The 27,805-nt window shown below is 36.7% G+C and overlaps 1 protein-coding gene across 1 annotated transcript in view; it reads right to left on the bottom strand.

Moving 5' to 3' along the window:
• Nucleotides 1-27,805, bottom strand: part of LOC140166573 (contactin-3-like) — a 177,565-nt gene that overhangs the window by 137,377 nt on the left and 12,383 nt on the right. The window contains 1 exon segment of the mRNA XM_072190069.1: nt 5,420-5,710. Coding sequence (XP_072046170.1) covers nt 5,420-5,710 — 291 coding nt within the window.

Raw genomic sequence — 27,805 nt, 5'->3', positions numbered from 1 at the left:
CACATTACTCTAAGAGATGACATTTTTTGCATTTCATATATTTTCTTGCTCTTTGCATTCCAAAAAAAAATACTGCGAAAGTAACAACCAGGGGTGTACAGGGACCACCAAGCCAAGGAAGGAGGGGCAAAATTTTTAAATCATCCCACTGAAAGGACGAAAATATTGTTTGCAGACTAAAATTGTCAACTGTACTATGTTGACCCCAATTTGGTTTCTTTTGCCAGGATGCTCAAGAACCTAAAAAGTAGGGAGTGGGGTTAAGCCACAAAAAATTCTTGAATTTATCTCTTTTTGTTATAAACTAGTTTTAAACATATTACTATTGCAATGCAACATCCAATCCCACCAGCAGCAATGTCATTGTTATGTTAAAATGAGCCAAAATTAGAACAATTGTGGCTATTACAACTTTTCGTTCATTAATGTTCTGGTATTTTGAGCTGGGGGACTTGTTAAATATTGATTTTGGGAACCTTTTTGAAAGCTTTAACAACAAAGAGCAAACTTTTTGTGCTTTTTCTTAATTTTTACCTTTTTTGACTTATAATGAACCTTCTCACCATTTAGGGAGGGCTGGGCATCATCCCTGTGCATCCCCACCCTACTTTCGCTACTGGCCTGGATAAGAAATTATTGCCCTAAATAAAATTTTGTGTCTGAATAAAACTTGTCAGCGCAAGGTAATCTAGTTGGATTATCACTCAAATGGCAGCCATATTTGCTGGCGGGAGGCATCATGTCAATTATATTTCACATATTGTGTGATTTTATTCATTTGTTTTGGAGGGGAGGGGTGCATCAAACCACTGCATCCCCATCCTACTTTGGCTACTGGCATGGATAAGAAAGTACTGCCCTAAGATTATGAGTCTGAATATAACTTGTCAGCACAAGTAAATCTAGCCGAATTATCACCCAAAGGGCAGCCATATTGCTGGCGGGAGACATCATGACAATCACATATTGTGTGATTTTGATTTTATTTCACTGGAGGGGAAGGGGGTCATCATATATCTGTACCCCTAACTTTGGCTACTAGCCTGGGGAAGAAACCACCATCCAAGCATTTTGTGTCTGAATTAACTTGTCAGCACCAGTAAATCTAGTTGGATTATCAGGCAATTGGCAGCCATATTGCTGGCAGGCATCATGCCAATTATCACACCCTTCATAGCAAGTCAAGCAGACTATCTGTGCATATAGCTAGCTGTATTAGCTAAAGGAAGCTTATGGTGTCTTCATCTTTCCCCTTAACTCTATGAGAACTACCTGCCGATTGGCCAAAAAGAAGTTTTTATTATCAATTGCACCAATCAGCAACATTGTTAGAATAATTTCACCACACAAAAAAATTGGGGTGAATTATTTGCAAAGCTCCATTCTGATTGGTGATTAAAATGAATATATCATGTAATTGACCAATGAGAAGCAATGTTAGATCGGCAGGTAGTGCTCAGGGGGTTAATTCCAGGGTACTTGATCAGCGGTATTGTCATCAATGATAACTAAAGCCTCACCAGGCTATAGACTATGTATGTCACAAATTACACAGGTCAAAAGTCTATATGTGTCCAATTTACAATAATTATTCAGTGGGAGTGGTCTAGTTCGCAGACACATAATCCGATTGGACAATCACATGATTTCGGGTGTCGTCATCAGGCTATAGACGACCCCACGTTAAAACAGGTATTGATAATATACAACATGTTTGTGCGAGTATGCAGCGTATTGTAAGCACATACCTGGTGTGTAATACTCACACACATTTACAGTACGCGGAACTAAAGACTAGAAGTTGTAAACAAATTCTGTTAATTTTAGAATAAGGAAAGTTTTTATGACAGTAATCTTTGCTCAATAAAATAAATTAGTTTATATAGTTATTAAAATATATTTAACTAACTAAGAGTGAGAATAAACGATATGAAAGTAAAAACAAAAAATCCTATCATTTATTTTTCAAGAAATTGTCCCGAAAGTATCTACAAAATGTACTTTTGAACATTTCAGTATATTACCATGTTTGACTGTTTGTAAATGTTTGACTATGTTTTGCAGCATAAAGTAAAACATTTACTCAAATGTGAAATTCCAGTCCATTCATGTTTGCTCAAAGACCATTACAGCATTCCCAGGAATCATTTTACAGTGCAATTGCAACTACATCATCGAACTACAGTATGCATACTCAATACCAAAGTGTACTCCAGAAACTATATTGGTCAATGCTAGCCTAACACCACAGCCGTTTTAATGACAAATTCTGCTTCAAAGGAATTGGTAGAGTACTAAAATGGTTCATGACAGTTTTTGTTTCCTTGTTTTGTTCGATTTTGTTTCAGGAGCTATTAATAGCATGTTTTCATTGAAGCATACTTGGTAAAGTTGCTGCGCTCATCTGTGTGTATACCCTAGCCACAGTATGTGGCTCTCACAGACTTTGCAAGCGTTGACCAGGCGAAGCGTGAGAAGGTCAGGTGCTTTGCCCCTTCTCTGGACAGTACATTAAGTGATAGAACCTGAAAGTAGTGCTATAATGTGTCCATCTGTTTCAACCCACCATGTAATGTGTCTTGGCTAGTACCATGCCAAACATCTGTTTGCCTTGCCAACAGCAGACACGCATGCCAACTTAAGCTACCAGGGTATTTGTACAGTGCTAACCAACCATCTCACATGGTCATGTTCGTTCTGCTTAAACAATAGCAGTAATCTGTGGCTACCGGGGGAACGATACGGTAGCCTGCGATCCTCTGGGCTATAATGGTTGACTAAAGACAGGCGCCACAAGGGAAGCAAGAGGTGATACATGGCGTAGGGGTCAAACTGAGGTCAAGATCAGGACATACTGTTGTAATTAAATATAAATTTCTCCAAAAAAGGTAAAGCTTTAATTACTAAAAATGAAATTAATCTGCGATGACAAGTAAACGATAAACTACATTGACAAAGAAAGGATGTAATGCATTTTTACAAAAATCCTAAAGCTAGATAACTAAATTAATTATAATAAACATGCTAACTAATTAATAACTGCCTATGATGAAATGCGGATCTTAATTTTAACAATGAAAGGAAGTTATTTATTGTGCCAAAATCATAACTTTATGAACTCAAGTCAAGTTAATTACCGTACTGACTCGAGTATAGTCCCACCCCTTTTTAAAATAAAAAATGACCAAAATTAGGGGTAGGACTATATGAATGCTGGGCAGTTATAGTGCGTAAAGTCTAAGGACAGTTACAATGCATAAGGTGCATGCGCAGTTACAATACATTAAGTTCAAGGACAATTTTTTTACATGTTCTGGAATTTTTGGAAAAAAGGGGGGTGGGACTTTACTCGAAGGTGGGACTATACTCGCTTCAGTACGGTAATGGCAGTATGAATTAATAAATCCATGAGTATCAGTAAGTCTGTCAAGACAGTGATGTATGTAATTACCTGTAAGACACCCAAGTCCCTCATATTACCTGTAAGACACCCAAGTCCCTCCTATTTACTAGATGATTTGTAATAAATAAGGATACATTATTAATTTGATATAAATAGCAAAATCATGTTGCTGTAAACAAAATCAAGCTGACATGCTTTAATGCTTATTTGTGGAATGTCTAGGGTGTGCGCTCTTGAAGCAGCAAAGTCCCTGAATTGTTGTTTAATTGTTTATGGAATGATGTGGGGCCGTAGTGGTCAGCGACAACCTGTAAAGTGTGCTGAGGCTTGTGGATCAACGTCTAGGCGTTATGCCTGTGCGTAGCGCACTATAAATCACTGTGCTTTTTTTTTTATTGCTTATGCTTAAATAAAATGGGAACTCCTGGAAAATCATAAAAACTGTTATGTATTTTTAATTACTTTACAAAAATCAAAATATTTTGATTTAATTAAACTCTACTATTATCAAAGCATGAAAGTTCTACTATTATCGTACATACTCCTAGCTGCCCTGGCAGAAAGTATGAGAGTATCAGAAAATTGCAGACAATAAGTCAGAGATAAGCTTCAACAACTTATCACTCTTAGTCTTAATAACTTGTAAGTTGTTAGGAAACTGCAAACTCTGTCAAATAGTTCATCTCTGACAACAATAAGGGAAGGGAATTAAATATGTACATATGTCTGTTAATTAGACACCAATATTATGGTAGTCAAGTGGAAAATTGAAAACTTCCTCAATGGTGCTTGTTCAGGTAATCGCATAAGCTCCCCCAAGAGAATTGCGGTGTACCGATTACTGCACCAGGGACGCTGCACTGCTTGGTTAGAGCTTTCCCAAGGGACTGCGGTGTACCGATTATCGCACCACAGAGGCTGCATGGTGCGGTTTGAGTAGAAAATATTATGATATGGAAAATCTGGTGGAACAAGTAATGGTGGTTATTTATTACTTCCACTGAATAACATATTTAATTATTTATGTGGTAATTTGTGATATGTATTGAAAGAAATATTTTGATAAAAATGAACACTATCACTAGGATCCACAACATGCTCATCTATCAAGGCACAGTTCTTTAACCCCAATACATTTGCACATTCATTGAACGACCTTTGACAACTTGGGTACAAAAACTCATACTCTGCAACTTCAGGTCAAAATTTGCACTCTTGATTGTTTAATTGAGGTTATTGAACTATGCCATTGCGATGAGGTCATTGTGGTCCATAGTGCATTGGGTGTGGGTCTTGTCTGATCGCAGTGTTCTAGGGAACTTCTGTGTTTTGTTTTGTTCCTAAAAACATTCCCAAGTTCGGTTTGCTTGATCCCCCTGGGCCGTGCCAGACAGGCTGAGGATTTTACTTGTATTAGGTATTTTATATATGTATGGGTAGAACACTGGATGAAAATTGGTTGGAACTCTGAAATGACAGCTTGTTCATATTTGTATCTTGTTGTTGATGTTGTTTTGGGGATGTTACGGTAATTTTTTTATTTTTTTGTGGAAAATTGAGTCTAACATGAGTACAGTTTATCTGATGTAAGTTCATATGTGAAAAGTTTTAAAAAAAAGACTTTCAGCGCAACAAATTCTACTAACCTTGAATTTTCGATGTATGACACACACCTTCATCATATGTCCTATGTTGTTGTGTTGGATATGCCCTTTTCTTTTCTATTGACAACTTTGGATTAGTTGATTAGTTCATGTTTTGTGCTAAAAAGCAGTTTTATTTGGCTAAAAAGCTTCTAATAGCTCCATATTTTTGCTGATTGGGTGAAACAAGTTTAGGGGTGCCTATAATTTTGTCATGCACATGTACACTAATTATTATACTAGAGTGTACCCAGCCACCAGACTCCCCTCCCAGATAATGAAAAACCTACTTATAGTTAACATGCATGGGATGCAGATGAAGTGTACATAATTACATTATAATAGTATACAAACCTCCATTTTGTTTACTTACAGGCAAAATATAAAGTGGCAGCTACACTTTCCTTCTGTTGAATCACACCACCACCAGTAAGGAGAGAGGCAAAACATGAATAGCTGCCCTCATCACTATTTTGAGTTGTAGCTTTATACAAGGTACCATTGTTGAAGACTGTTATGCCATTTCTCTGCTGTATGGTGGCGCCATTTTGTTTCCATTCAATGACAATATTGGCAGATGGGTTGGTGGAGTCTTCTGCTATACAATGGAAGGTCAACGGCTGCCCTTTGACAATTGTTGTGTCTCTTGGATCCTCACGGAAAACTGTAATGTATAACAAAGAAAGTTACAGAAAGATTAATACTTTTCTGTTGAGGAATCATTTGGCGTTTTAAAGTATCCTGTCTTAGGGCCAGATTGGACTATTCCAGTTGAATCCATCCCCTATGGAAGACATGGCCATATAGTTCAAATGGGGTTACCCGAAAGAGTGACTCCTTTTGAAATCTACACTCCTTGTGTGGGAGATTAAGATCATGTCTTTCATATGGGGTATATGTGTTTCTAATGGAATAGCCAAATATTCCTGTTAGAATACATGTATTACATTTATTTAATCTGACATTATTTCAAAAATTTGTTGTAAATTTGTATTATTTAGAATGTCTGATATGAGAATTTAATAGATCCAATTCATTACTAAATCTGCAAAAGGCCCTCCAATGGCTATACATTGTTTTGACTCAAGTTCGGTTGTGACGTAGGCGCATATTTTGCTGGTTGCAGTATCAAATTGCGCATGTAAAGTTAATTGCGCAGAGTGTACATGCACACATACAAGGGCGGTTGTTGACATGCTTGTAAACTGCGAAAAAGTATTGACGTCACTACCAAACTTGAGGAGAACCAAAGAATAAAAGATAAACTCCCACTAATTCATACACTTGTATATACATACAATGTCTGATTTTTTTTCATTCAAAATATAAGAAAAATCCATTTTCCAAATCTGCATAATCCCCTAATGGCTAATAAGAGTTAGAACAGGAATTTGGATCTGCATCAAGTTCCCACGATTAGATGACCAATGTCTGTCTAGAGACTAGACGCTAAATAATACATGTGTGTCTATGGCATTCTATATAAAACAACACTTAATAGAAATGATTCTTTTCTGTTTCAAAACAAACAATAATATCAACCGTTTAATCGAGTTAAGAGAGTGAGAGACAGACAGACCAATAGATATTAACAGAGATAGCGATATTGAGAGACATGTTAAGAGGGGCAGATAGATATTAGCGACATAGAGATGTAGATATCAAAAAGAAGTGAGCAAGAAATGTTAAGAAAAGAAAAAGGGGAGAGACAAAGAGAGAACAGACCAAAGAAGGCAAGTTTTGAAATGAGTTATCATCATCATCTCCAGTAACCAATAACACCATTAGGAATGGCTTCAAAGCCAAGCTGCTGATTGACCACTGGTGTCCTAGAAGAATCAGCAATTGGCCATGGTTTCTATTGTTTGGAAAAACAGAATGCGGTTAAACCACTGATTCTGCCAGGGCACCAGCACAGTCGACTGGTGTTTGGGTTTTGAAGGCATCTCTTACTGAAATCCTACAGAGTTACTAAGTTTTATAAAACCAATTTTCCTTTGTATTATATTGTTTTGTTTTTGTTTCTTGCTGCTTAGCTCTTTTTGCCTGTCTCAATGTCACACTTGGCTACCTCGTTGTATCAGATTGCATACATGATCATCCATCATGTCATGTCATCATCAGCGCGCATTCATTATTTTGTCTAATTTCTCTCCCAATCAGTAATAAGCGTTCATTAACCTATAAGTATATTTAGCATCCCAATCATAGTGATATAAGCTCTTGGTCCCAGCTCTCTTGGTACCTTTAAAGAGGCAAGTTAGGGAATCATATTAGGTTTTGGCCATGCTTTCAAACTATAAACATTCATCTTTAGCAACTATTCGCTGACATAGTGCACATTATATATAGTATCCATTGGTTACTGGTTCAAGCCTAGACTCATACACCTATTCCGAATTATGATATGCCATAGGCTATATGTGTTGTGATCATTTCGATGAGTGGTTTGTAACAAAGAAAGCGTGAGCCAGATGACCTAGCAACGGTCATATTCTAATGTGCACTATGCCAGCGAATTGTTTCTACCCATGATGAATTCCACATTAAGATGTGACATATGTACGGTTAAATTACAAAGGCTCATGGGATTTCCCAAAAAGGTGAATTGTACTGCAGCTATATTGAATACGACATAATGATAATATTGACATTGGCTCCACCTAGGCAACTAATGTTACATTATCTTGGCTTCCAATTATCTTAAGCCTAGCATCCTGAAATAGGACATAAGTCTTCCAATTTTCTTAAGCTTAGCATCCTAGAATGGAGTAGTATCCTCATCTTTACATACTATATGCCGTAACATGAGAACATCGCTAACTGACATCCTAATCAATTAATCTGACTTCAATTTAACCATGCAGACATCTTCTCTAATTGGCGTCCATGATCAAAACAAAAATCAAATTTTCAATAACAATCAATATGTGATCACCATAGCAACCAAGTAAACAACCAATAGAAGAAAAATCCTTCACTTTCCTTGAGTTGAGCCACACAGGAAATCAAAGCGAATACAAAATGGAAGTACCCTGGAGGTCCAAATCTATCAGACTTCCACAAAAATCATACTCTTACTTGTCAGACGGACGATGTGAGTGAGAGAAAGCTAGAAGGGGAGGTATACGACTTTAGCCCACAGACTGGAAGTGTGAGTAATTATTGACATTATACATGTCCACCAATATTGCATACACAGCTTTGTAGAATGCTTGTGGTTGCATGCCAAGTAAGCATTGTGTCATAGCATACACACATGTAATAACAAACAACCTAGCTTTCTCTCAACCATGTTTAGCTGCACATGTTTAACCCAGATCTGTAAGGTTTGGACAATGTCCGGACTTTCATTCAAATCCTTCAAATGGGACTGCAGGCACATATGTGACAAGCCTGTTTGCTCCAAGTATTCAAATTCCTTGTTATTGACAAATTTAGCCCAGTTGGACGGGAACAGCTAGTAATCTACAGAGAATTGATATAACATAAACTTTCATTCTTTCTGTCCCCATCTTTACAGATCTTTTTATTTTTCTCTTCTTCACCTCACCAACCCTCATTATGCCCACTGTGAATTGCAACATTTGTAGAATTCATCCCTCTAGTTATCCGCTTAAGGTTAGCAACTACTTTAAACTGTTGCTATTTGGTAGTTCACAGCATCTTGTGAAAGGTAGTGAACTTTGGGAAAAATTGCATAGATCATTTCATAGCGAGTGTGTAGAAGAATTCAAATATCACACATATACTTTTGCAGGTTCTGTGGCTCTTGAGTTATGTTGTAAAGAGGTCTAAAACATCAACACTTTTCTAAAACATACATAACTCATTAACAACAATAAATCAAGCAAGTTTTCAAAGTATATGATTTGTAGAACAAATTTGCAAAACATCAAAGGTAATGAAAATTCTGCTTCGACCAACAATACCTCGTGTTACTTTAAAGTTAACATTTTGCATACATGTTAATATGTATATCACGTTTAGTTGTATCATGCTGTCTGTCAAGATGGTCAACCTATTCCATGACCCTCCCCCCTTATCTGTTCCCGGTGAGATGAATTTGAAAATCACTGATCCATCCCAGATGACACGTATGTGAAATATTGAAAGCGGAAATTTTGAATTTCAAAAAATGTCAGGTCACTCATCAATGACTTAAATTAGACTCCTTATTTCAAACTTATACAATCAAAGTGACTTAGTCCTTATATGATTAAATGGGTTATTCCAGTTGAAATCCATAAACCCCTATAGAAGACATGACCTTAATCTTCCACAAAGTGAGTGATCATTTCAAATGGGGTTAGCTGATGAATGGGTGCAGGACTCCATTTGAAATTTACACCCCCTGTGTGGGAGATTAAGATTATGTCTTCCATAGCGGGTTTACGGATTTCTGCAGGAATAGACAAATTAATGTTAAACTTTTTCAAACATCATAGCTTTCATATGGTCACTTCTCTTAATACTTTTGTGTCAAATGTATAGTTTACAATTTTATGCCTGTTTTGTAGTCTATAGTCCCCACTGCTTGTCATTTTTGTTCTTCTTGGCACACAAATGTAATAATTATGACTCATGTGTATGCGCCGTAAGGTTGGATGTCCCAGCCCACATGGACTGATCTCTTCTACGGTATGGATCATAACAATATCTCACTTGAACTTTGCATATTAAATGTTAGTTATAGTGTGTACTTTACAGGGGAAGGAGACAGGTCCAACAATATTAGCTTGCAATACTGACCTCAAAATAAAACAAAAATTGTGCTATTTATGTCTTGTGCTATTTAAATCAGCTTCCAAATTCTTTGACAAGTCAAGGGCTTGGTGCAACACTTTCTCATCAAGTTTGAAGTTTATTTCACCATCACCAATCAGAAATACGGTATACAAAAAATCAATTGAAAAGCATGGAAGAAAAATCATAAGAGCAGAGCTCAAAAAACCTAGACCATTATTGAGATTGGCAAAACTTTGTGCTGGCAGCTTAGGCCTGTTGAGGGTGGGGATGTGTTTCATTGGTATGTGGCTTTATTGGGTTGGAGATGGGCATAAATGTCTTTAAATCGACACATGATGGCTCATCTTTTCCAGGATTTTGGTGCAGGAATCTTGTTTTCCCCCAAATGGAGATGAAGTAGCCTCCGGAAGGACCAGAACCAGCCAAATTTTAATATTGTGAACTAGGATGGATTGGAAGAAACAGTAGTGAATGCCATACTCTATCTTAATACTTTTTTTTTGTTAACTACATGTGGAGGTATGGCTGTCTAGCAGATGACTAAATCTTACCAATGAAGTTCAGACTTTATTTTTTACCCTAGCATGTCCTCACCACCAGGGATTGAACCCAGGCCAGGAATTCATATAAGGAGTATATGCAGAAAAGAAATACACATTAAAGATTTTGAAAAACCACAAAAGAACAAAAACCCAACTTTTTTCCTAATAATGATTCACTGATTATATACTCCACAGAGATTCATTTGACATTTGCAATTGGTGAATTAGGCCACGGAATTTAAAAACTCAGCACTCTTCTATCTGAGACGACTTGGTTATCGTCTCAGCTTCTATCATGCGGTAACAAATCCACAGCATCACCATCTTTCATTATGGTAACCAACATAAACCACACAAGAAGCCATCAGGGTTCAGACACACAGACAAGTGCATGATGAACCACAACATAGCTCACCACATCTCTCTTCACTCCCTTCTCATATCAGTCTCCTCATCCAGACAAACGTACATACCCTATCAAGATCTAGACTAGCTACTGCATTCACTGTACTGTAGATCATAATAATAAAGGTTTAAACCTACATACTGGCTATGCCCAAAATTGCAGCTGAAAGTTTGATTCTCTCTTGATATAAGTTTTTAACATGAGACACCTTGAGTGGACATAACCAGCTCTAGTTCTAAACCTTCAATAATCAGGGTAATAGTATAAATATTTGTGAAGATCACATATTCTCGCGAGTTCATGGATCCTTTCCTGTTTAGTGTGCGACAGATTGGTGTCCTTTTTTTATCCAAAGACCCCCTCAATTTTCACTGGACAAGCTATAGATGAGAGTGATGCTTGCGTGTGTTATTTGCACTATGGAAGAGAGAAACCTTACTTGGTTTTAGATTGAGAAATCAATTTTTACAAAAAGTTGGCTTTTCAAATATATTTGTTAAAAATCAGCTTTTTAATCTAGAAAACCAGATCCATGTTGTATCTTGGTAGAACATCAACCAATCAACATTCAATTAACACCTGCTTTAGACAGACAGGTTTCTACGAAACAAATGAAACTAAACTCTAAGTGTTGTAGAAGTGTTGTAGACTTGCTTAAAATAAAAACTTTATTTATATGTGACACAATCTGATGAACCAAAGTTAACAGGAGCTTTTGGAAAATAGAAATATCAAGTTATTACCAAGTTGTTCAGTATATAAACTTGTTGAAATGTTGAAAAGTCATGCATATTTGGTTGCAAAGTTATGAACTTTTATATGTCCATATTCCTGTTTTTCAGCATTTTTGTGCTCCTTATTTCATTATTGTCAGCTTTGGTCTGTTTAGATCATGATTGTATCACATACGAGACCCATTTTGCTTGATCGCATCACATATGCTATGCCCTATATCCCAGACAGACGGTGATGTTTATGGGTAATCCATAATAGCATGCTACACTTACCAGAGACAAGATAACAAACACGGATAACAACTGTTATTTCTTATGATGATGTCTTATTTTGCCAGCATGATTTTCTATCAGGATATATGATGTGTAATAAGATTTGAGAGGTACAGGTGCTGAGGAGGTGTGAGTCTGAAAACATGAACTGATCACTTTTTGAATAATGAAAATTGAATAATTTAGAATTTCATATCATTAAGGCAGTGTTTGCACTCAAATATTGAGACAAAATAAAGCTGACACACAAGAGGAATGGTATATAAATGGGTTCTATAAAGTAGAGTCCAATGCTTGACATAAGGGGATGTCATTTCCACCCCATGTGCATGATTTTTCTCGGGAGGGGTAAATCACTGAGAACTTTCGCTTTGATTGGCTTTATTAACTCTGGAACCACAAGACCCATTGAAATTTAAATGCGATTATTGGTTTACTTGACTCATTTCCTATTAAATCAATATATTAATATTAAGAAGTATACTGCAGTCTTTTAAGTAACTGTTTCAAACTGGAATATTATAGCTCCTGTCATAACACTCACCTAATGCCACAAACAAAACATATTGTAATCACTTTCAAAACAATAAAAAAGATGAAAAAAGGCACAATGTCTCCCTTTTATTAATTATGCTATATAATTATTATTATGATGGATTGTTAAAGAACTATCAGGTAAGGACTCTAAGTACAAAGGTTCACATAAAATCTCTTCAAAATCATACATGATCAGCCTATGGGTACTTGCAGCCAATTTACAGACTCTCAGACCCTGTAAATATGACCAATTTGTCTAATATGCAAAGCCTGCATGTATCCGCCACTGTACTTTGTTATTTTAATTTCAAAATCATTCTTCACTCTGCCCCAATAGATTACAAGAAGTACATATACACCCTATTTCCCTCAGATGCTTTTAATATTAGCGAGAAGAAGTGTATTATAAGATCCCATTTCCATTGTTTAATCTTAATATAGATTACATTTTGAATGACACTACATGTATACTTGCAACTTTAAAAAATGCCAAACTTTGAGCTAAAATGGGCTATAAAATCTACACTACGTCTGTGGAAGATTTTGGAAATATCTCTCACAGGTGGAGTATGAATTTCAAATGGAATGAACACATTAGCAGCTCCATTTGAAACTCATCCTCCCTCCGTGGAAGATTCAGGTTGAATCTTTCTCAGAGGGTGTATGAAATTCAAATGGAGCTGTGTGTCCATTCCATAATTATGAAATTCATACTCCCCCTGTAAAAGATATTTCCAAAATCTTCCACAGGGGTAGTGTGGATTTTAAATGGAATAGCCCAATTGCTGCACAACAAAATAATAGTGTCATTCTTATAAACTGAATACTTCTAAAATAAGATTTCATAGTTCAGTCAATATTTAAGGAGTTTCCTAACCTTGGATGTATTTAGAATTGTAGTCTTTAAGTCTGCACTAGTTTAAATAATATAGGCTACAGCAATATTATACTTCTTCTGACCCAGACAAAAATGCTTTACAATTAGCAACCAGAAGGAAATAGATTACGCCCTTTGAATAAAATCAAACTTGAACTTTCACAAAAATAAAAAAACCTTGCAATGCTGGTTCACATATTTGGTGTGATCTCATCCAAACTTAATTTCAGGAGGAAATGGAAATATATTTTATCAGATTTTTCAAAATTTGATTTTAGCAAAGTATGAAACTTTGTCCAACAATTGACTTTTGTTGATTGATTGTAAATCCATTGGAAGAAAGATTGAATTTAGTTCTGATGATAATTTGTAGACGTCAAGCAAGCAGCTAAATGTCAGCCAAATGAATGTAATACACTGAAAATCACACTGAAATCATGTGAAATCTGAAAACTATACTGAAAATTTAAACTATCTAGAAAGATCTGCACATTTATGATTACTGAAATATGTTCTTACAAACACTGATCAATCAAAAAATTGGACTGAAACACCTCTGAAAATCAATGGCCTGCCATAATTAATCTCATTCAAATAAGTTTGTGGATGATGTTTTAATATAAAATTACTGCCCTTGATTATATCTCATTATAGAAGACAATATTTTAGGCACTTGATTAAACACTGAAAAATATACTGACACCTATCTAAACACAGTTCTTGAATTACTTTTCTATGGTTTGGTGACTTTTTTTGCATCAGCCTTAAACTTTCAGTGTGATTTTCAGGGTAGAAGTCTCAAAGTGATAATCTAACATTAATTACCTTTTTCGGAAAGAGTACAATTTTGATTGAAGTCCTTTCTGAAGCTATCATATTGAATTTAGCAGTTGAAGTTCAATGTTTTAGCTTTGTTGTTCCTATAATCTGAATACATGGTTTCAATCTTGGAATTGAATTATTGTGACATGACCGACATTAGATCTCGATGACAGCATTTAAAATCAAGAATTTAAAAAGTAATCATGTCTGCTTGATCTGCTTTCCCTTTTGTTAGTGTTTCTTCCTACATCAATTAAATTATAAAGAATCATGACCACATGCCATGCACAATCTATATACATTTATTGCTATGCTTAATTATTGCAATCGTCACTTATTTTGTCTCTACTTTACAAACTTGTATGTCAATCTCTGATATGCTGACAGATCCACTTATTTGATCCGTGATCTCAGAATGATCATTTACGATGGGATTACAATGATAGCGGAAAGACACATTTGTGAAAATGTATCACAGGAACATGCACTGATAAGCATTGCTGATCATGTAATGCATTATGCTAGCAATGCTTCTTCAGATACATTATAGCAATGCTTCTTTGTCAAATTTTCCGTCGATTCACAGGTTGATTCATTTTGTTTTCAGGCTCCATTGCATGCAATTTGGCTATGTTTCACAGTCTTTCAATGCTTGGAAAACTCTTGGCCAAAATGAAAGTAGGAAAAGTTAACTCTAAAATGCTTTTTGATTTATTGACTATGTAAAAAGTAACCCCCAAAATAAGTGAACATTTTCCTCCAACCCCCTCAAAAGAATCTCCAACCCCTCAAGAAATTATCTTTTGGTTCTCTTTGTTTTCAAATTTCCGGCCCACCCAATTGACAATTTAACCCCTCTCCCTGAAATTTGTTCGAGACCACACTGCATAAAGAACGATCAGTATGAATTCATCTCCCCAATTGAAATACCTTTCATTAAATTAATGTCAAGCAAATCAAACTGTAAGTGAAGAAAGAGCACTATCTTGGCAACATATCCCTGTACTCAACAGGCCTGCTCAGTGACAGAAGTTGATAAGTGCAATAGCTGCCATAGCTGCCATGTGAAAATGAGTACAATATACTGTGTGTAAATTGCCAAATGTTCAAAGGGCAGCTATTGCACTTACCCACTTCTGGCACTGAGTAGTCCAATACACCTGTTGGTACATCACAAGAGACACACCTTGATAAAGTCACAAGGAAACACTCCATAATGACATGTCTATTGAGGAAATTTGAGAGTCCATGGTACACTCCCTAGATGCAGTCTGATTGGTTTCATAGGGAGAGGTTGTTTGATTTGCAAGAATATGTGATCATGCAATCAACCAGGTGAAGTTGCATGTCAACCAAAGTCAGGATTTTTTGTTTGATAAAATCCATGTTAATTTTTACTCAATACAATATTTCACATTGGGAGGACTTCATCAGGTATGACTGATATGGTCATCTATAGGGTTTCCGTTTTTTAGGACGGGCACCAAGACCTTAAACAGAGAAGAAGGCACATACCTTCTAAGTCATGTTTAGGACCCACTAGTGAAGTCTGCAAAAGAGACGAAGGAAAACCAGAAACCACTCAAACTTGTTGGCTGGGAAAGTGGATGAGATGACCATATCAGTCATACCTGTCAAAGTCTTTTGATGTGTATGACAAAATATTGTAGTTAGCAAAAAGGTTTTGTCAAACAAAGATTCTAAAATGCAGTCTACATTGTTATAAGACTAAATATTGCTAAACTAAAACTGTCATAAGAATTGAATCATTTATTTCCAACATGTGTTTAGTGTTGCTTCTTAAACAATCGGAAACAAAGTAAATGGCAAACTTGTTTGGAACATTATCTTGAAACCAATTTTCCTCACATTCTACTCATTTAGTTGATGATAAATGTTACTGCAATGTCAAAATATCAATGTCTAGTTACTAAATAAATGGTTTAGGAATGTTTTCAAAGTTCACTATTTGCTAGGCTGTTCATGTATGCAATCATATGCAACGAAATCATACTTCCCAGCTTAGTACCGCACATAAAAATGTTATGGATAGGGGTAGGGGTGTAAAGTGCTCAGGGACTTGACACCCTTACCTTGAGTGCTCCCTACACCATTAGGATATAAATGTCAGTAGCATAATACCTCTCCCCTGCCCTGAAGATCTGTAGGCCTTTAGAAGATGGATTAAATAGATCCCTTGATCTGACTCCCACCTATAATAGTCCTGTTCACATTTTGATTTACAAACTTATGTTAACATTGATAAAAATTCAACAAATATTTCCCTACTCCTACCATGTATCCGCACATAGCCTATTCCTAGCACTACGCTGACCAGTTCACCAAGCATTCACTTCTGGTTGGCGTAAACATAGGATACAACTTACAGTGTTTTTTTGTTAGGAGTAAATCATCAGATGTATGCAGTAATCATGTATGCGTGGCAGAACTCATGCTGACCATCGTTCACACTGCCTTTACTCCTGGCAGCGCCTATAGCTACTCCTAGCAAACTTTCACCGACCAGACAATGTGAACACAGCTTATATTGAATATCCCACCATTACCTGATCATATTGCATTAATTTCCCAAGTTCACACCCTAGATTGTGATCAAATGTCAAAGAATGATGCCATAAAGAGAGCTCCTGTATTATGGTCATCCATATGGAGGGTTATGCTTAACCAAACATGGTTTTCAAGAAAAAAATTTTGGAAATCTTGCGCATTCGTATCCCTAAGTTTGTCCCTAAATTTATCTTCAAATGTATTCCGAGGAAATTTAGCGGATTTGGCAATTTCCCCTGAGCGATGCGAACATGCCATTTTGCGATTCATGAGGGCTGAGCTTAACCTATGACCTTGGTTTAATTATATATCATTACTCGGTGGTCACTCAATAGTGGGCCCAACAAATAACTTAGAAAATATTCTTGATCCTTCACATAGCTCATAGAGTTAGCCATAATTTGCTATGGATAAGTTCTGTAGGCCATAGGGCCTAGTACTTCAGCTGGAACTGGCCGGTGACTATGTCTTTATTGGGCATATTATCACGTGTCAACCAGTAATGAACATGGTTCAATTCGTGATTCGATTCGGTTCAATTCGACTTCTCCACAGATGCTCCAGTTTCCAAAAGGCATACCAAGCAAGCGCCTTCCGTCGGGAGAGGTCACTGGTGCTAGAGCCCATCATGGAACCAAGATATTTAAAATCAGTGACATACTTGATGGGTTCTCCGTATACTTGGAGTGGTGGCTGAGGATTGCAGTTGATGGTCATGTACTCAGAGGGTTTTAATGGGCCATTTTAACACATTGCATGCCACCAGCCATTGGTGGCAAAGGTTGGACTGTAATATGATTGTGTTTTCCCCACATGTTTTATCATTCTATAGCATACAATTTGGTGTGCAGACATTGTGGTTTCAAAATTCAGTACCCAACATGAGTCAACATTAATCTCACTGTAGCAATGATTTTGTGGCAGGAAAAAGATGGATAAAAAGTGGATTTCAAATCAAGACCATCCATGGTGTCAAATGTAGATTGTGGTATCAGAATGCCATGATGTTAAACTTAACCGCAATGTTGCAATATCTTGGCCCCTGGAAAGAAACTGAAAGAAGGGAAAGTGGGATTCAAAAGGGGCCATTTTTCAAATCAATTTATCATAAATAGCAGAACCTGACATCAAACTTTCTCCCGATTCTCAATCTTTGTGAACAAAAACTGAATTTGTGGATTGCCACCTGTACCTGTCATCATTGGCAGACCTTGATGAAGACAATTAACTTTCAACAAGTGGAATTTCTGTTCTCTTCTTGCACAAAAACTAAATGTTCAGCTCACCTGCAGAAACTTGAATCTGAAATGCAATAATGTGGTATATAGGAAACTTCATGGTTTGGGGGAGAAAGTTAGGGTGCACCTACAGTGACCTTCTATTTGTTTAAATAGTTGCCCTGTGTGAAGACACACTTACAGGGATGAAAACAAGCACTGACAATAGTTGCCCTGTGTGAAGACACACTTACAGGGATGAAAACAAGCACTGACAATAGTTGCCCTGTGTGAAGACACACTTACAGGGATGAAAACAAGCACTGACAATAGTTGCCCTGTGTGAAGACACACTTACAGGGATGAAAACATGCACTGACATAATTTCCTGAAACTGCTTTAATCAGATTAATAAATAAACAGATTGGAATTTTCCATGCCTGTGCCCTCTAAGCATACTCCAATTCAGCTCACGCCGATACTGCGTTCAGACCTGGCGACATCGCGCAAAGTTTCTGTTGTGTATACGCTCGCGACTCAAAAATTCCTACAGTCTTTATAAATGTAATTAGAGAAGATTCAAATTTAATTTACTGCTCACTGTGTATGAATTAGGTGTAAGGAACCCCACTTACACATAATATCTTCTGGAATACCACTCATGGCAAATACAGTCTGTCCAGGGAGACCAAAGCTTTAATATTGCAAACAACTCTAGCAAAGCACACAACTAAGATCTACTCAACCTGAAGCCAGATCTTGTACAATGGAAATGATATATTAAGGCACCAGTTTAATGATATATTTTGTTACATGAGCATGGTGTTCAACTCTTCATAGGACTTTGAAGCAAGTTGAAGTCAGCTTTAAAGCAAAGCAAACCAACTACACCAATTACCGGATAAACACCAATGTTTCATCACTTTACCTCAACTTCAAAACAGGAGAGTGATGTCCATTTTGTTTTATTATAATAGCAACATCTCTTTCGAGCACAAGGAATGAGTTGGAAAGATATATGTTGCAAGAAAACCTCTTCCTGAACTTCACCTAACGTGACCCACTTAAATATAATTTGAAATAATGGAACAATGTGATATATCTCCTAGGAATGTTAGGAGGAAGGAACAGTTGATTTCCTTGCTTCAGCCGCCTCTGTGATGCAGCCAGATACAACATGCCAAGTGCCACCAGGCTTAATATATAATAGCTTATGTTACACTAAAATGGATTGTCATGGCTTTGGCTCAATGATTCCAGACCCATAGAATTTTAGGCACTATTGAAATCAAAATTTCAGTTGGAGAACCGTGACTTCAGGAATAGTTTTTTTTTTCTAAAAATAGGGCTTATCAAGATCAAACCATCAGTCCTCCTGGCAGTGACCACAGGGGGCATAGTAGAAATGCCCCCTCATTCAGACCCCATTGCCCCCCTAGAAACCAAAAAATAGAAAATTTACTATTTTCATGGTAATTTTGCAGAAATTTCATGATTTTTGAACTGAAAAATAACAATAACTGAAGGTAACAAAAACATTTCACAAGAGGCTATTCCAGTTGAAATCCACACACCCTCAATGGAAGACATGACTTTAATGTTCCACATAGGGAGTGTGAATTTCAAATGCGAGTTACCTGAATTGGTGATTCCATTTGAAATCTACACCCCCTGTGTGGTAGATTAAGGACACATCTTCCATAGGGGGTGTATGTATTTCAACTGTAGTGTAATAGCCTATTGCAGGTGTGCTGGTGTCTATCATCAGTGATTTACTGGCTTTTCCTGCTCACATATCTTTCTTCCAAATTTACACACCCTGTGTGGGAGATTTAAGCATGCCTTCTAGGGGGTGTACAGATTTTAACATGAATAGCCCAGGCTAAGTGTGGATGGCCAAGTCACTCATCTTGAACAGACCACAACACTTGTAACATTATAGGTCCTAGTTAGTTTGAATTCCTTTAGAGAATTACAGAATCATTTCAAATGGTCTTGTCCTGTTACTAGTAACTCACAATGAATTGCATGGGAAATTTGAAGTGACAGATTCAGGAACAACAAACCAAGAGATACACCTCGAGATGAGAGATAGAGATACATGCAATATCCTGACAAAATTTCTGTCTGATGGAACGGGACTGGCCATTAGTCCAAAGGTTCACTGGTCCAACAAAAGGTTTGCAGGTCTGACAAAAAGATTTGCTAGTCCGACAAAAAAGGGTTTGCTATTCTAAAAGTTAGGTTTAAGGGTTAGGGTATGGTATAGGGGTGTGTTCAAGGTCTAAGCTATTGATATGCAAATTAGCCTTGATTTATTAGTTTGGTCTTGTTTTGTGTTCGCAGAACTTATTCAAGCATTATTTTTAGAATTTAAAATCTGCCAGAGGCATTAATCTTGCCTGTCTGAAGAGCAACCTGCCTGTCCAAAATGATAGGTAGATGGGTGGTTGGCAAATAGCCTGATTATGGTGCGGTGTAGGGTTAGGGTGCTAGCAGATCTTAGGAAGAGCAAACCTTCTAGCTGATATAGACCAAAAGAACTGAGCATCCAGTGTCCATTTCAAGTTTTCAAGTATTATTAGTACCAAGTACCTCTCCAAAATGCAACTTAGAATCTTCTTGAATTTATCAGTATCTATAGTTTTATGACTTTACTTTCCACTACCTTAAATATCAGGTCACTCAAAATGGATCTGATGTTTCATTTGGAAGCGGTAGCCTTGTCTGTAACCAATGAAAATTGACAGGCTGTACAAATTAGTACACAGGTTGGATAAGTTAAAGAACACATTTAAGAACTTGATAGACGTTCTAAAATAATATCTTAGTAACTAATCCTATGTATAGTATTTTATAAGTCAAATCCGTGTTTTTGAAACACTTTCAATAACATCTGATCACTCATCAATATGCACTCAATGATCCACTAGGTTTCCTTTGTAACACACAAGACCAGGAAGTCAGATGGTAATACATAACCACCCTACTCCACTTGAATGTGACTGTCCAAATGTGATCATGTAAGACGAGCCTAAACTGCCTATTTACATTGCCACATATTGTGCGAAGAAAAATATTTAGCTTGTCAATGGCTGATTATACTTCATTAATAGTTTTGAAAGATTAGTACTTTACCAGACTATTTTAAAGGGACACTTTGTGATCCACAAACCTCACTCCCCCCTCTTCCTAACTTTCTCCAAAAATTTTAAGATATTATTATACTGGTTGCAGAGTGAATGTTATATGTTTATGCAGAAGTATATATGGTAGGCCATACAAACACATGTCTCATGCCCACCTTCAGAAAGGCACATACACCCTCTGTGTGAGCATGTCCACTGCAATTTATATTGGGAACATACTTGCAAGAAGTTGTAACCACCAAACAACATGTAACATTTGTATGAAGCAATCTGAGTCAATTAAGCCTTCAGAAAGTGCATGAGAGAGAGAGAGAGCAAGTAACCTGGAAGTGAGTCCTTGAATACTAATACAGCCTTTACCTTCATCTATACCATTTCTATGTCACAAAGTCGTTCAAGTTACCCTTGAATGTATGTCATGATTCGCTGTCAATCAAATTAATTACTCATCAACTGCACCTGACAGATGTAACATAAGCAAGAATAATCAGAAATCATAAAATTCAAACAAATCAAATAATTCAAAATATCACAGATATCCTCCGATTTCTTATCGATCATTCACCTTGGTAATAAGTGTGTCAATTAGAGGCCAACTAAATGGTCAACAGAGGTTATGTTTTCAATAGGGCAATTTGTTGATCGATTCCATCTATCCAACCTACATACGAAACAGGCATTAACTCATTTGCTGTTGAATTCCAAGATGGTCGTCGATTTCTACAAATCAGAATGCCATAATTCATGTTCTCGACGTGATCGCAGGTTGGCATTGCAAATTTAAAGCACAAACTGCATATAATACCAAGTATTGCTACCACTTAAGCAGCTATTTTTGAGGTGCAGAGTCATTGATTTTCCACACAAAAAAAAATTTATAAAATTATTACATTTTTGAAAATCAAAATCAACCCATATCCACCCACATAAGTGTTGATAGGTTGGATCTTCATAATTGTCATCAATATCTCTAGGCAGCCATTTTGATCAGGAAGTACTACGGTTTAGGATGACACCCTATGGCATTTGTATCATTGATTCCACCCTATAAGGGCACATGGGTCTACTCTACACCTGTGATGCCCCCTTAAGTAGGATTTGCTATGATTAGGTAGGCCTGTCTGGTAGCAGTGATAGCACTCTACATCAGATATAAAGCTGATCTCTGGCAGATTCTGTGTCACTTGGAAGCACAGGTGTTTTATGATTGAAGATGCTGCAATGTGATATCATGTTTGCAGCAATCATTATATACCCCAGTTGCTTTTAAGGGTTTGTCAGTAATTTGTTGATTAATTCTGATTTTGTTTGCGTTTTTGGAAGAAGGATAGATGTGCTACTTAAGTGGACAAATGGTAAACATGAAACACAAAGTTTGACATCAAAATAAAGATAAATTTAAAAAAAAAGTTTTATTACTTCCATATTTTTCTTATCGCACAAGTGATACTGTGAAATTTTGATATTGACATTTGCTAGCAGTAAACACATAATAGCTATTTGCAAACTTTGTGCATCATGATAAAAATCAGCCTATAATTGTAGATTGTTTGGTGGCCCAGTAAGACAAAGTATTTGTATGAAAAAAGAGATATCGATACTAGATAAGTTGTATCAAAAAGTTTAGAGGCTATGTAAATGTTTTCATTACAAAATGTGTTCAAATCTCTATGAACCAGCAGATACCTTTCCAGCGCTTACATTTAACTTTTTATCTACTACGTCTGTTGTTACAGCTTGGACCACTTGATAATTGAGTTGGCTGTGTTTTACAACTTGCCTGCCAGTATTTACAGCTTATTAGCTGAAGCATTTGCAGCTGGATTTGTCCAACGGTTCAGTGCTAAATGTATATTGTAAGCCCTGCCTTTCATACATTCAAAAACAAAACAAAAAATGTCTAATACAGAAGTATAATTTACAATCTATATCTAAGTTATAATACTTGCTAGCTCACCACACATTTTCCGAAGAAATGGTGACATATTCAAAGAATTAAAGTTAAATGTTCCAGTTCAAAAATCCAGTGTTCCTTCATTTCTAATCATTCTAGGATCTAAAAGCAAAGAACAGATCTTGTGGAAGGAGACCAAAGAAGATCTATAACACTTCCCACAATGCATTTTGTCAGTTCCAATTTTCCAGTAGGCTGTGCAGTTCAACATGGGTCTTTAGTGAAAAGAAATACAGATTTAAGTCAAATAAACGCCCGGGCGTTACATTTTCCCAAGGGGGCGCTTATTAGAGGTCATTTTTAGCACGACAATTCCCGTTAAAATAATTAGGTAAGCTTAAAAGTCACGCTAAAATGACGAACTATGAACTTTTGACACTGACTTTTGGTTCACTTCTGGGTTTCTGATACAGATTTTCGCCATTTATTGCTGCTATTACCGACCGTGTGAGCAACTTGGTAAGCTTACTACACAAGATAGCATGGAAATATCGGAATTTTTTAAACATCTTGGTTGAAAAAAGTGGTGGGGGCGCTTATTTGAGGGGGGGGGCGACTATTTGACGAAATACGGTAGTGTCATGTGATTACATGAGGTAGTGTAATATGTTGCAATGGATTCTGGGAAGGATAGTATATCTTCTCTGGAGCGATACCATCAACAGGGATACTTCAAACGCATGGAAGCATGGCATAAAACTGCATTTTATCAAACATTTGTGAAGGACAAACTAAATATGGCATTCGGACATTTGCAATCTTCTTTTCCTTATAATCTGATTAGTACCCTACAAAATCTGACAGTTGTCTTGTCAACATTTCCTTCAACCAATTATACTTTATCCTAGTCCGGTATTACACTGGACATTTCAAATATTACTACTCAAGGGTATAAAATATCGCCTGCTCAGTGCCAGAAATGGGTTAGTGCAATAGCTGCCCTGTGAACATTTGGCGATTTACATAAAGTATATTGTACTCATCTACACATGATAGCTACACATGGCAGCTATTGTACTTAAACCCACTTCTGGCACTGAGCAGTCGATATACTCATCTGTCAGGACACAGTTTGTTAACCCCAATACACTTGTACACTCATAGAATGACCTTTGAATACATTGGGTACAAACACTCATATCCATTAATTTGAGGTCAAATTTTCAGCACTGGTTGATACATGTGGCTTAGTGAACCTCTGCCTTTCAAATGATACTATTTCCAACCTCCTGAATTTCATATCTGATCTAATATTAATACATACTGTCAAATTGCCTAAATGTGTCCTTGTTAAGCATAACTGTTAATAAGTTGTGACAGAAAAAGATTGAACAGAGCGATCAAAAGGAAACAAAAAGGAAAAAGTTTGGAAATTTTATCAACAGACAATTCCCGGTTCTGTCAAATTACTTGATACAAGAAGTAAAAATAGAAGTTGTAAGTTTGAATTGGACTTTTAAGTATCGCTTTTCCTTCTGTATGATTTTATCTTGTAAAATGCTTTGACTGTTCTCCTCAAGACAAATTCACAGACAATAAGCACTTAAGGAATGATGATTTTACAAATTGTTTTGAATGAAAGACATATATTAAACTAGATTAGAGAACGTTATGACCTCATACTCACACATTTATGTACTGGGATGCCTAGGGTACAATTTATCATAATTTACTTCAAATGATCCTTGTATTTCATGTCACATCAAGTCAATTTTAGTCCTGAATAATATATGCAGTTGTCAAGTCATTTGAACTGATCATAAGGTCAAGTTGAGTCAAATCACTGGAGTCAATGTATGAAAGTCGCATGAGAGGCTGGTGGTTGGTGTGCATGCATGCCTATCGGCATCATAACCCAAAAACCTTCTCCACGCATTATATGGTGTCTTGGCCAAATTTCTGGTGGTCGCTTTTTGACCATATTGGACTGACCAATTTGCCCAAAACCCCTTTAGGGGTTTGGTCCAAAGTGCCCACCTGCAGAAGGGGTGGCATCCATCCTGTAGGGTTTTGGAGGGTTCAGGGTAGTTAGGGTTAGGGCAGCAATTTACAGTACTAAAGCCTCTGATAGGACAAGCATTTGACTGATAACTGCAAAATCCAGTTGAAATGAATTATCTGCACTGAACGTTACTTTGAAGTGCTAAAACTGGGACAAAAGATCCCTCAATACCAACAGATAGTATTGGAGTGTGGCAAAAATACAGTGGCAACTCGTTAACACAAACCCTCTTAACATGAAGTTCCTGATAACAAGAAGTATGTTTTACAGTCCCAAGCATACATTTCACATGTTATTAGACTGGATAACATGAACTCCTGATAACAAGTGAAATTTGAATTCTGCACAACTTCGTGTTAATGAGTTTCCACTGTATACCCTCTGCACCTTGTATTTTAAGGATAGGGTTAGGATTTATGATAATCTTCACAATCGCGTCATGTTAGGATTTATAGTTCACGTTATGGTTTAGGGTTAGGTTTAGGGTTAGTGTTACGGTGTATGGTTAGAGTCTATTCTATAGTCATTCCAAAAGTTAACCCAAGTTGAGGAAACAGCCAAATATATTTTCCATTTTTATAGTCACCAAGAACAAGAACAGATCAATTTTAATCAATTCATTCACACTATGATTTGATACATGAGTAATTCCTATTTGACACATGATATACAAGGTATACACACAGGGACGTACATGAATAATGTGTTCAGAAATAGCCCATGTATCATAACATAGCGAATATAGGTCACTATGACATTGGAAACATTTTATGTTTTCAATGCATTTATTTCTCTCTTGCGAAATGAATGAAACAGTCTCTTGAAAATTTGATTTAAATTGCATGGAATTACTCCTCTTCCAGAGATGAAAGTGACTAGAATCAAAGGGGATTGTGTTGTAGCGGGATGCTTTACCTTTACTTTTACATACATACATAATCTATTTGGATTCTGGCAATCTGACTGGAATATATTTGACCCATACGGGTATAGATCTTTTAAGTACTATACATTGCTTCATCTTGTGTTTGGTAGTGGTGACATATTATTCCACCATGCCTACCATTATCCATATATTTTGCCACCAAGAAATATAGAACAGCAAAATTTTCTCATCATAAGGCCGATTTAAAACTGGTCAACAACACTTGACTTTTGAATGAGTTCCATTCTCTGTCATCAGCAGTGTAATGCTGTTGGTAGACTGACTGATGATTCTCCAGTGTTTCTAGATGTTGACAATGTCCTTTCTGTCCTTTGTGATGGTGTTTCTAGAAGAGAATCATATATTCTAGAAAGTTCTCAGCCCCTGTCGGTTCAAAAAGTGTTGTTGACTAGTTTTAAATCTACCTTTGATGTCTATTCCCAACACATATCACAACAAATTTCTCATAAGTAAACCCTATTGTTACCCCATGATTTTATCTCTCCAGTCATTCCCAATGGGCTATTCCAGTTGAAATCCATACACCCCCTATGGAAGACATGACCTTAATCTCCCATACAGGAGGTTTAGATTCCAAATAGTCATCAATTCATGTAACCCCATTTGAAATTCACATGCCCTATGTGGATGATTAAGATCATGTCTTACATGGGGGTGTATGAATTTAAACTGGAACAGCCCATTGTGCTTAGTCAGACCAAGTTGTAATGTATTATTAAGTAGGGATAAATCCATATATCTTTCCTATCAGTAATCCTACCAATGACAAATGTTTTACTTGTAAAGTACATAACAATGTGGTCATCCTAGGGAAGGATCTAGTTTTCCTGTAGTATGTGCAGAAGTGGCAAGCATGTCTTATACTACCATATTAAATACACTATCAGTGATCAGAAAATCTAAATAATCACCGCAAATCAAATGTTTGAATTTTTATAATAATAAAGACACTCTCACATATGCTATTCATTCAAATTTCAAATATTTCTACGCGGCTGTCCCAAGGATCATTTATAATGCCTTTAGGTATGTTCCTTATATGAGTAATGAGCACCATCTCTCAACATATATTATTTAAAGAATTATGTATCTCTATTATTTTACCCTAGTTTTGTATATAGACCATGAGGTATTGTTGGAAAGCACTCATAAGGTGCAAATGACGGAATGACCAAAACCTTGCCTTTCAACTAGACAGACATATGTATGTAATGTATCTTGCTCAAGTTAAAGTAATGTTGAATTAAGCAAGCCCTCAATGTGCACTTTCAACCAAGCTGCAGAAATCTTCAGTTTTCTTATATTGTATTTCAGCAATTGTCCGACTCTCAGCTGATGTTCCTGGGGTAAAATGATATTTTTTATGCATGGTGTATGTGCATACACTCAATACATATCACATTGAAAAAATCATTTACTTTTGGAAGTCAAACACTGCACTTATTCCATGAGTAAACCATGCCCATAGTTTGAATCCATGCACAATAACTTATTTATATAGCGCTTTATGCCGTAAACAGCCTCAAAGCGCTTTACATTTATTCCGCCGTCATTAGAATATGTTGGAACCACGTTTGCAGCCTACAAGTGGTGCAGGGTTCATCAGTACAACGACTGTGTTTACCCTAACAGCTTCCCATTGCACCTGGGTGGGGTGAGGCAAGCGAGGCAAAGCGCCTTGCCCAAGGGCGCAACACGGTGGTGGGGCGGGAATCGAACCCACACACGCCGAGCAAGCTCTCAGATTATGAGTCCAAGGCAGTAACCTCTGAGCCACCGTGCCCATCTTTCCCTCCAGAAGGCCAAAAATGAAAAAAAAAATTCTCAACTTGGAATTGAACCCAAGACCTTCCATTTATCAAAAGCAGACTCTCTTACCACTGAGCTATCGAGGCTTGATGACATTGAAGCGCTAGATGTTACCTCTAGTTTATAGATACCTAACCCATGGCCTGTTTTCATCAAATCTTCAAGGAAATGACT

This window comes from Amphiura filiformis, chromosome 12 (genome assembly GCF_039555335.1).
Source record: "Amphiura filiformis chromosome 12, Afil_fr2py, whole genome shotgun sequence".
In the NCBI taxonomy this organism is placed as follows: domain Eukaryota; kingdom Metazoa; phylum Echinodermata; class Ophiuroidea; order Amphilepidida; family Amphiuridae; genus Amphiura; species Amphiura filiformis.
Note: the sequence above shows the minus strand (reverse complement) of the source record. Positions and strands in the feature narration are given on the sequence as shown.